The sequence below is a fragment of the Haliaeetus albicilla genome, chromosome 21 (genome assembly GCF_947461875.1).
Source record: "Haliaeetus albicilla chromosome 21, bHalAlb1.1, whole genome shotgun sequence".
In the NCBI taxonomy this organism is placed as follows: domain Eukaryota; kingdom Metazoa; phylum Chordata; class Aves; order Accipitriformes; family Accipitridae; genus Haliaeetus; species Haliaeetus albicilla.
The window spans coordinates 18,753,097-18,764,796 of NC_091503.1; the positions used below are offsets into that span (position 1 = coordinate 18,753,097).

The window sequence follows — 11,700 nt, forward strand, 5'->3', positions numbered from 1 at the left end:
ACGATCCACCCTTGCAATTTTTGGGGGGGCTTGTATTATGCAATGTAAACTGTTAAAAGTCAAATACACTGTGACACAAAATAGAGCTGCAGCATACAGTGAAAAGTTCAATGAGCACTAGTCATCACCCTGCCTGCCTTTTCTAGAGGTAAGGACAAGTCTGTAGAATATCAGAATGGTAAGGAAAATTGTTTTTCACCGTCTACACATAATTCAGGGCAGGAGCCACTCGGTGTCTTTGCCTGACTCTTCCCAGGCGGCACAGAAGCACACACAGCCTGTGCAGGTAGTTTTAAAGTTGAGTTGTGGTCTTCATCTCTTCCTGAGACATTGGTGCACTAGGAGACTTTCTTGCATTAAATCTCATTTCTGCCAGGGGTGACCAACCTCAGCCAGGGATTAGGGTCTTCCGCCACAGCTGCTTCCCAAACAACGGTGGGCTGCTCCGGCAGCAAGGTGGGATGATATTCAAGGTGCTATAACAAGAGGTTATCTCCCAAGTAGCAACTCTGTGAAAGGTTGATAAAAACAATGGTACTGGGAATGTCTGTACTGTCTTCTTATCGTAACAATGGTTGTAGTAAAATAAATCCCCAAGCAGCACTCTGCAGGGAAAAAGTGAAGTCCTGCTGTCTTTTTCCACTCCTTCCTCAAACCTGCAGCTGAGTCAAAGGCCCACGGTAGAAGAGCTACGCGAGAGGAAGATCCTCATCCGCTTCAGCGACTACGTGGAAGTGGCAGACGCACAGGACTATGACAGGAGGGCGGACAAACCCTGGACACGACTCACAGCCGCCGACAAAGTAAGTGGAACAACTTTGCGAGAGCCATGATCTGAATAGCTAGAGCATGTCGTGGCGAATGGCATCCCTGGGGTCCCACAGGACCCACGGCCATCAAGGAATAAACCTCCACCTGATGTCCCTTCCCAACACACCTGTAGTTTCTTCCCATTCACGAGGTTTGTTGTTTGAGTCATAAATCTTTGGCAAGAAGGCTCCTATATGCGTGGAAACCAGGAGCAAGCTTAGCAGCATTACACCATTTAAACAGAGAGGAGGGAATATCAAGCCCTTTGAGGAAAGGTCTTGATGGCAGCCCTGTTATTTGTTTGTTGGTTTTGGTCTTGCCACATAATGCTGCCAGCTGAGAGCTCCTGCAAGACCTAGCAGAGCAGTGTGACAACAGCACTTGCCTGAATTGCGGTGCCAGGACGGAACAGGCCTGGGTGCAAAAATGCCAGCAGGTCAGATTGGCAAAGGCACCTCCGTCCCACCAAAGCCAGGTAACTTCTCTCCAGTGTGTTGCAACAGAGGCCTTTACTTGGGACTTCTGCCACAGAGTATTTTAAGAAATAAACTGAAATCACGTAAGCCCTGCAGACAAAGAAAAGATGGGTGTTTGGTATTGACAGCACTGTCCTCTGAGCACCGGTGGAACTTTCACCAAGCGGTGTCTCTGGTGTTGGCGTTGGTGGCAGGGGCGTTAAACTGCTGGCAAATTATATGAGTCACATCCTGAGGGTCTTAATGGTGCCTCAGGAAGAAGATTTAAATGTTCTGTGGCCGCTGTAAGAAAAGAGGACGAGGCTGATCAGTGATTCCCATGCTTACAGTCACTCTATGATGCCCATGTAAGTGCAAAGACTTTCAGGTATCTGAATTCAAGCCTTGACTATTTTTTTGCTGTGAGACTTATGCAGCCATGGGGACCATGATGTCCAATGTTTGGAGACAGGTGCAGGATTTCTGGCCATGCCACTCATTTGTGGTGCTCTTGGTTTTATTCACAGAGGAAAGGGCAGCCAGTTAAACTTGTGTAATTTAACCAAAGGTCTTGTATGGTTTTGTGACCACTGGTTTTCTCCTTGACAGAGGGCTTTTTTCAGTTTAGCTTTGGCTAAGTTAAGGTAGCATAAACTGATCTGAAAAAAGGAAAAACTTCCTCCAGACTGTCCACAGACCATAATATAGTGGGTTAAATTAGCTTTTCCCATTTTATCTCAGCATGTTGGACAAGGTCTTAGTTTTATTCTCCCAAGTGGTAGATGAGGGAGGGAATAAATCTCCAACTGATTCTGCAGCCTTTGAGAGATCCCTGCCTGGGATGAAGGGCGTGGAGAAACTTAGCTGGGAAAGGAGAAGATTTGGTGTCCAGAGAGGTCCTTCCTCATCCTGTGTCTGTTAAAAGAACAAGTATTAAATACCACTATTAAATGTAGCTTGGTAAAGAATTCAGTATTAAGGCAAAGTACTTTGGGGTCACTTTTTCTTTTTTTATAATGCATGTGCAAAGTCAATACTCAGAGCAAAGGGCTTAAGTTCCCCAAATGAACCTTTTCTCAGCAAACCAGAAGGAATGTTTGTCATTCTAATATTAATGCCCCTTATGGCATAAGGAAGCAGATATATTCTTTTGGGGGGTTGGGTCTTGTGGGCAGTATCCTGATTTCTGCTGTTCAGATGATGTGCTTTTCCCGACCGCTGTGTCCACTGTTGGAAAAAATAGCCAGACAAATTGGAATCAACTCTGAAATGCCTGACAAAGCTGCAACATCCTATAAAAGATTATTTTCTTCCAGAGCTTTGATTCAATAACTGTCTTCATTGGTCAGCACAGGCTAGATTTATTGCAAAAATAGATTTTAGTAATGGACTTCTCTGTTTGTCAGTAAATCTTGCTCTGTGTGCTGGGTGTAGGGAACTGCCTTCAGTCTGACTTCATTTTTACCAGGTTAGAGGAATAAAAAGGGCACTTTTAAATCTCTCCAACAGATGAGGGATGCAGGGCGGGGACAGATTTCAGACCTTGTGGGAGTCAGCAGCCCATGTGGCCTCCTTCACAGTCAGTTAAGTAGCAAATTGGTTTGCTGAAGGTAGGCCCTTGAGTTGCTGTATAGCCATCACTCTGTCCTGATAGATGGAGGCAGAGCCCAACAGATATTTCTAAGGTAAATAAAAAAACAAAGCTGTGCAGAAAGAGCACAAGGGGCCTTTTCTGTAGACCACACTCACAAAATCTATCACTTAGGGCTTGTCAAGGCAAAGGTAGTTGGTGACTGGATCAGTGGCTGTTGCAAAAGCCCTGTTTTGGGCTCGTGCTGTTCATACTAGTTCAGATTTCCTTTGTCGAGAAAAATTCCTGACAAACATGAGCACTGCCAACTAGAGCAGCCACTTGCTGATGCTGATGTTTTCAGCATCACACAGAAAGGCAGTGGCACACACCTTGGACCTGTGGGAGTATTTGGCCGCAGCACCCACCTTGCACGTGCTCTCCAAATAGTCACAGTGAAGCCTACTTGTGAGCCACAAATACCACAGGGCTGTCAGAAGTCTTGACTTTGGGCTTGGGACTTAAGCCAGTTCTGCTGAGCGCCATCCGTACCATGAAGCTGAGTCCCTCCAAGTCACCCCTTCTACTTTTTTATTCTTCAATATTTCTCTTCCCGCAGTCACCCCTGGTTTTCTTTTACCCCATGGACAAGCCACAGAAGCTGTAGGTAACTGGGTCTCCTGTGGATACTGAATACAACTACCTGTGGCCAGTTTTCTGCTAGATTAGTGCATTGAATTGGTTCAGCAAATGGCACAGCTGGGTCAGAAGGGAGGAGGAGGGTAGAGGGGCAGAGCCTGAGCCTGAGCCTGAGCAGAGGGCAGGGAGCCAGGCATTCCTCTTTCCTTCCCAAGTAAGCTCAGCCGCTTTAGGCAACTTCACCCGAGGAAATTCAGGACCGCATAAAGGTAGGAGACATCTCAAATAGAAGTCTGGCAGGATCCAGGTGGAGTTTACTCACAGTGCAGCTCTGAAACAGATCACAGTGTTTGAGAAACTGTGGTGCACGTTTTTTTTCCTCATGCTTATGCTAATTTGGATTTTGTACATAAAAGTGTTTACATAAAAAGTCAGAATTGCATTCTGTATCTGCGTTGTCTACGATACATTTTCAAATTGAGCCATTCCACCGAAGCATTTATCTCTTCCCTTTATGTGATTTAGAACATGTTTATCTCTGTTCCTTTTCACATTTTAAAGTCTTTTTTATGTTTTTCTTTCTCTCTCTGATAATGTTATCTGCTTCACTTTTAATATACTGTTTTGAGAACAAAGTGAGCTTATTTTGATCTCTCTCATTTATACATTTATGAGTTTATTTGTCCTTTGCAGGCAGCCATTCGAAAAGAGCTTAATGAATTTAAAAGCACTGAAATGGAAGTTCATGAATTAAGTAGGCATCTAACAAGGTAAGACGAGATTAATTTTTTAAGACTATCAATGAATACTGTTGTTTAAAAAAAAACAAACCAGCAGCTGTTTCTCCAACACCCACTGAACCACACCATGAGGTCTAGACAACATTTAGAATTACAGGCTGTAAAAGAAACTCGCACCGATGAACTCACACTGCCCCATTACAGGGCAGTATGCAGGCACATGCCGTCTGTTTAATGAAGTGTAACTTCCTTTTATTTTTTTTAATCATCATGCTCTAGCTGCATGTCTGTTCTTCTGATATCAAAAGTAAATAGTGTTGGTGTCTGAAGGAGGACAGGGAACTCTTGTAGAGCCAGCACATAGCAAGATATGAATGAGCGTACACTCAACCCCCCCGAGCATACGGCTGTTCCGCACTAGGCACGTCCCACGTACAGATCTCTAAGTCCTGTCCTCCGTGTCCTGCCACAGGCGATGCAGTGGGGAAACTGCACGATTGGCATTATAAGAGAGGCACTAGTTTTTACGCTTTTAGGCTTTTTTTAGTTAAAAAGGTAGAGACTAAATGACTTATCCATGACCCCAAACTAACAACCCTCCTCTTGGACAGGCTAGGGCTGAGGCACACTGCGGGGGTCAGGGCACGTCCCCTCACACAGCCTGTGCTGAGTCTGCTCTGGCTTTGATGCCGAGATGAGCTGAACTCCAGGCATTTCAGCTGAAGTCAGGCCTTTGCAAATCAACATTAACCCCCGCTCATTGTTAGACATTAAAGACAAGCGTTAGGCATTGAAGACAAGTGACAGCAAGATCTGGTGCAAAACTGGAGCTGCCCTTGTATTAATACGTTCATCAGCTAAGGTGCTCATAAAAAATGCAGTCAGTACATTTAAGAAAAATACAGAAAAGCTTAAGGCAAAATTAATTTTGTATTAGGGGATTTTTATGTGTATAAATTAATAATTATATTAAAATTCACCACATGTATTATGCATATATTCCCTTTCAGTAACAATCTCCATTCTACTTCCTAGCATGTGCTAGGATGGTTGCACTGGGGTTTGTACTAACTGAGTGCTGCTAGAGACAAGCCAGCTGCTTTCGAGCCACGAGGTCTGGAAGAAGCTTTAGGGTGTGCAGTTGGCCTAGATCTGTTGACCCCAGTGACTGAGCCTTTGAGGGACATTTGGCTCACTCCTCCAAGAGAGTGGTAACAAATTTAGAAAGGATGAGGCTAAAAGGGGTGTTGCTACAAGGAGTTGAGCTCCACTGAGAACTCCATTGATTTCCATGAGGCCTTTAGCATCCCACAAACACAGAAACTAGTTTACTCTTCCAGAAGTCCCTCCAGCTGCTTGGCTTTAGTAGGTTTCTGGGCAGTATTTTGCTTCTCTTCCAGTGTTGGGGTGAGCAGTGACTCTCTGCGGTGACTCAGTTTGTATTTGAAAGCCACCAAGTGGCTTTGACTCACTAAGTCTGGGCCAGGCATACTCAGAGGTATAGCTAATATAATAGACATTGGAATAAGGATTTGTCTGAAGTTCAGCAGGACTTACTGGTTAGACAAGTGCCTTCAGGAAATACGCACTTGAAGGAAGCACACTTAAACAAAATAGAGTAATTCCCTTAAACAAACTTAGATAAATCACCATTAGAGAATCATTAGCAAGGTGATGAGCTATTCATGTCATTAAGCAGTGGTATGAGCTGAGCAAAGAATATGTGTTGCCTTACTAGTGGGATACATTAATTAATTCATGATAGAGTAAAAAATCAAAGGTTTTAAAAAAAAACGCATTTGCAGAGCTGACAAATGGAGGCCTCCTGGCACAGGGTGTACTTGCAGAAAGGGTGGCCATTTTAGCTCTACTTGTCTCTTTAACCTCTGACATTAAGGAATAATCATACTTGAACTGTATGTACATCTTTCTGGCTGAAGACCATAAGGTTGGGCTAAACCAGGCAATTTTTGTGGAACTGGGCACGGTGTGGGGTGAAAGAGGACTAGCTAATCTGAAATAACTTCCTTAGGGATCTGATAGGATAGACCCAAAGCATATTAGTGTCATTTGGTAGATTTTGGCGCAAACTGCCTATGAACTGTGAGACTGGCGAGGACCAAGGAAGTGTGAGTATCTGTTCTGGGTCTGCAGTGCCAGCATGGCTGATGTCAGTGCTGCAGGAATCAAGCTGCCTAATTGTTTCACAGTAGCAATTAGTTCTCCAATTTTTTTTATGCAAAAATATGCATGTGAGGATATTATCTTACTATTTATCTTTTTTTTTTTTTCCCCCTTGGGTTTTAGGTTTCATAGACCGTAGCAGTTCAATTCTACCTGACTACTATGCCGTCTTCATAACTAAAAGGAACCATAAGTGCTGGTATTACTCACTTCCCTGTTACGTACAATGTAAATCTTCTGAACTGCCTTTTTAAAAAAAAAAAAAAAAGTAGAAAAATAAATATTAAAAAAAAGGAAAATTGTATTTACATGTGATGGGTACTGCAGCATCATCAGACCTGCTGGTTCAAGCTTCAATAACAGAAAATACCCCTGGTGGGAATCGTGCCAAGACTTGGCATCTATGTATAAGACTTTCCTGGCATGTGGATTTGCCATACATGTTCAAGCCCAGCTGGTGGTGCATCCATTTTGTCTTCAGGCACCCCTCATCCTGACAAGCCTCTGTCATCAACTCTAGAGAGCCCTGAGATGGTGTTCAGGGAATCACTGGCCTGGGTGAAGTCTCCAAAAGACGAGCACCTGTGGCACTAAAGCACTTATACCAAACACTCCTTTCAGGCTGCGAGCACCTTATGAGGACGGTGAAGGAGCAGAACTACTCTACAGGCCAGCCTATCTGTGAGTATCACCTGACTAGAAAGGCATTTCTTTCCCTGGAGAAGTTTATGGCCAGTCAGTAGGCATTGTTTGGCTCCCAAGCAGAAACAGGCATCACCTGTAAAGAACAGGACTCCCTACTGAAGGCAGTTCTAGCAACTGTTTATTTTTCATGTCTTTCAAGTATAATTTCCTAAACCCAGTTGTGCACCTGTCAGCAGTAAGCGACAAGAATGTTGAGGACAAGCAAGCAAAACCCATCTCTTCATGGTCACTGCATGGCACTCACTCAGCTTGTACTTTGTTTTTACACCTAAGCCCCGTGATTGTATGAGAGCTGATGCACGCCCGGCAGCAAGAAAGGATGGAATTCCCACTGGCTCTGCAGAGGGACACATGACAGGAGGAACCGGGGTTTCAATGAGGGATATCTATCCTCTCTGTATCAGGTGTTTCAAGAACATGAACAACAAGCATGACAGATTGTGTTACCTGGTCTAACAAAACGAGTCTGGTGCGTTGGTATGGATGGTGGGACTTGTCAGCAGTACCCACAGCTGAGGCATAAGGACAGCAATTCAGAGGTTTTCTGTTTTGGTTTTGATTTATTTTTATTATAGTGGTTTAACACACAAACTGACCAAGTAGAGCTCAGAGAGCTGGTCACTCTGGGCCTGGTTTACCTGCCAACTTAAGTGTGTGCTTAACACGAAGTAAGCATGCAAACAGCCTCACTGTATTCAAGAACATGTCTGACAGGCTTAATTGAAGCTGACCACATTTAAGTGCTTTTCTGAACTTGGGTCAGCACCTTCCAGAGTAAGTAAGTCCTTAACTAGTATAATGCCAGCAAGCTGGGGCAAACATTGTCTAGGATTCCTTTCCAGCTCTTACAAAAAACTATTATGCCATGTTTTGGGCCAGTGGCCCAAAGCACTGTAGCAACATTACTGTAACAAGTTCCAGATTATTACTTCAGGGCGCCTTTTTTTCTTCCATAATACCTATTTTGCTTTGACAGTTTGAACAGAGAGGCCAAAGTTTTTTACTTACAGTATTGTTATTTCTGTTATTATTCTTTCCTTTCTCACTGTCTTCCGTGTATCTATCCACTCTTCTGTGCTCCCTCTCTACCTCCCCTGATGCCATGCTAACATTGCCCTTCACTGATTGTGGGCTGAGAAGCCTGTCACGCGCGAGCATTTAATGGCCAATGCTGCATAGTGCCAACACTCCTGCCCCTTCTCAGGCCTCTGTCTCATTCCGCTGGTCGCAGGAGTGAAGCGAAAGGACCTGCACGTAGCCCAGGGAGTTGCTCTAGCATCCAGCCTGGCCAAATGACACTGGCTGCGAGGCTAACACACTCCATTTATGCTTAGCAGTGGTACTCGATACCTCACAGGTTTGCTCTCCCCCAGAGACAAATGAAAGCATTTCATGCTCATCTGTGACCAGCCTTGCAATGCTATGGATTATTAGCTATTGAATAAGAATTGGCTGTTGTAGGATGGATGATGCTACAAAGGAAAGTAAAAATTAGCTGGTTTCTGGTGCCTCGTTTTTGAGGCATCCTGCCTCTGATGTGATATGCTTCCCAGACTGGGTAATGATTTCTGAAGAACACGCACAGTGATCCCTGTATCACCAGCTCACAGTTGCTTTAGATACAAGTTCGTCAGTAGTGGAAGCCTTTAATGTGCAATGTTATCAGCTCAGTGCAGCAAAGACAGAGCACTTACTAGCCAGAAATACACTGCTTTGGGGGTTATTTTCATGAAAACCTGGGATTCGTGTTTTTAAATTTATTCACATACACATGCACACCTAACAAGACTGCATTACAGCTTTAAAAAGGGAAAACAAAACTCTACGCTTTTGACTACACACACTGCAACATAGCTGTATTGAAGAGCAACAAGCCCTCTTGTTCCCACTATGGATCTCACACCTGCCCTGGCATCGTTAGCTTAGAGGTTCAATGTGAAAGGGAAAGGACAAGCAGTGGTGACAGAAATCACAGGACGCAGTAAACTGGTGGGAGGAAAAGGTGAGATTTTTTTTTTTTTTTTCCAATTTATGATTAAGAGGAAAGAGGTGGAAGTAGCAGACTGCTGCTGTCAGTCTGTTGTCAGTGCCGGTGTCCCCAAGGGGAATGGGCAGTCCGTGGGCAATGTCACTCTGGGTACAGTCACTGTCCCTCAGCTGGCCTCAGGATTCATGCTGTCCCCAGGGCAGCTACATGTGGCAATGCTTTTTTCTTTTCTTTTTTTTTTTAATTTTTTTAAATGATGTTAACTCCAGGCTGAGCAGACACTAGGACACAGTGGAAGAACTGCCGTATGTCTTGCAGATTGCAAGTAGAGCTTATTACTGAAAAGGAGAAGGAGGAGGAGAAAGAAGCCATATGAAGCGTTTGGCACTGTAGTAAGCATCACAGAACTGGCACTTCATCTGGTTTTAGCTTCAGTGGTTCTGGGTATTTTGCAAAGTTACTTTTTGGCAAGGCATTCTTCAATAACCTTTCAGTGCCTGAACACTGCAGTGCATCCTCAGTTTGCACGCCCACCTCTGGCATCCATGGGAAGCTGCAAGCAGACTGGGGAACAGCTAGTCCTTTTTTTAAAATCTGTTTTCTTCTTATCTGTGAAAGCCATCTCTACCACAGTAAAGTAGTTGTAATTCTGTTGGGGCTGGGCGGGGGGGGGGGGGGGGGGGACCAGAGACTCATGATTTCCCTCCTTCAGCTTGGGTTATATGCAGGATGTAAAGATGATGGCATTTCTGGTAAGACTCAGTTAACACTACAGTTAACAACAGTCATCCTCATTCATGTTACAAGGAGATTAATAGTAGTAATAAAGAAATTACATCAGGTTTAGAGAATGGAAATATCAACACAGAACAAAAATGGCTATTCCAATCATCCATCTCCAGGACTGATAATAGAGATAATATTCTAGAGTCAAGGAAGAAAAACATTTTTGGTTATAATCTACTGAATCCTGATGGGTTAGTCATATGTAAAATGTGCAAGTACTGTGACATCTCTTCTACAGCCTATGGAAAGATGAAGTGGAAACTGGCGGGGCTGGGGAGGTGGTGATGGGGATTGGAAAAGCAATTCCAAAATGTCTAGACAAAAGTTGTGATTGTTTGAAAAAAAGTGATGGTGAGGGAACACGATGGTGGCATCACCCTCCCTCCCTCCCACCCACTCACCCACCCTCACCAGCAGCAGGCTGTAGGGACCTGGTGATGTATTTAACAGGGAAGGTCAGTGTTCTGGCCTTTCCCCACCTTACGCCCTGCTCATCAGGTACTTGCAAGGTGAAGTTCTAGGCTGCAGGTTTGCTGGGACGCAGCTGAGGCCAGCTTTTGTGTCTAGACAATTCCTAGTGTGTGCTCTAGGCATTATCAGAAGAGAAGGAAGGGGCTAAAGAATATATTAGACTTCTAACTATTTTATGTTAACTGAAACAATTTAGTGAGCCCATTACACAAACATATTTCAGCCTAAGACTTAAATGTAACTACAGCACTTCGTCATCACTGCAACTAGTCACCAAACTCACCATTGTTTCTACAGTGCCGTCTGTACAGTGAAAACACGATAAACCAAGAGGGGGGAGCACTTCCACCATGCCTAGTGAAAGCTTGCACTCATAAAAATAGATGGGTGAGATGGAAACCCAAAGTTACATGTGAACAGGGGCTCCTTAACGTGCCTGCAAATAAAATCACTTTGTATAAATAGCCATGGGAGATGACTAGGCTAATAAAAAAAATCAGGAAAGAAAAAGGGGACAAATTATTTTTCCCAGGTGTTCAGTCTGCTCAAGCTTGGAACAACTTCCATAAACAAAGAGGAGGTTACGGGCACATTACCTGCGTTCCCATGTGTCCCAGTCACTCCTGCACCAGTTGCATTTTCCAGTTGATATCCACGTGTATGTATATAGTTTGTCTTTGTATAGGAGTGTGGTGGCTGTCAATCATGTGCTCTTCCAGTATTGTAATTTAACAGATTATGGCTGTATGAAAATGATGTAAATAACTAGAAAAAAAATTAAACTGGATCTCTACGTCCTAGTTTTTGTACATACTGAAACTGCATGGTATTTAAATTATTGTTTGTCTCTGATGTATGCAGTTTCTTAAAAAAATTGATTTAAAAAAAAGCATTCATGTGCCTGTGTATTTTATCACCCTCTGTCCCAGTGACTGAGAGTGTAACAAACGGCTGCAGTCGAGGACACCAGCCCTCCTGCCGCCAGCCAGGCTCAGCACTGCAGCCTGGCAGCTGCAGTGACACAGCGCATGCCCACACCTCAGCAGGGCGCCAAGCAGAAGAGCAAGACTTACCAGAGCAGATCGATGGGACGTTTTGTTGGCTGAGCCGCTCGTGCCATCTCTATGAGCTGGTTCAGCGAAGGTGTGCAAAAGAAGATGACTGGCAGCTCAGCTGCTACCATTGTACCCAAAACCAGGCTAGGAAAGAACAAAACCACTGGTCTGCACTAGACACACACACACACAACCAAAACCCACCTCTCACCATCATGTTGTCGGTACAGGGCACACTGTCAAGTGCCTACTGCCAGAGTCAACGTGCAGCATTTGCCAGCTGACCTCCCTTCCCTGT

General features: G+C 44.2%; 1 protein-coding gene across 5 annotated transcripts in view; it reads left to right on the plus strand.

The window, feature by feature from the left end:
* The window catches only part of PHACTR1 (phosphatase and actin regulator 1), a 310,963-nt gene extending 299,724 nt beyond the window's left edge, over nucleotides 1-11,239 (plus strand). For all 5 annotated transcript variants that reach the window (XM_069809108.1, XM_069809106.1, XM_069809110.1 and 2 more), the window contains 3 exons: nucleotides 663-803; nucleotides 4,168-4,244; nucleotides 6,522-11,239. In XM_069809108.1, the coding sequence (XP_069665209.1) occupies nucleotides 663-803; nucleotides 4,168-4,244; nucleotides 6,522-6,537 (234 nt within the window). In that variant the 3' untranslated portion in view covers nucleotides 6,538-11,239. The remainder of the gene's footprint in view (nucleotides 1-662; nucleotides 804-4,167; nucleotides 4,245-6,521) is intronic.
* Nucleotides 11,240-11,700: the final 461 nt, after the last annotated feature.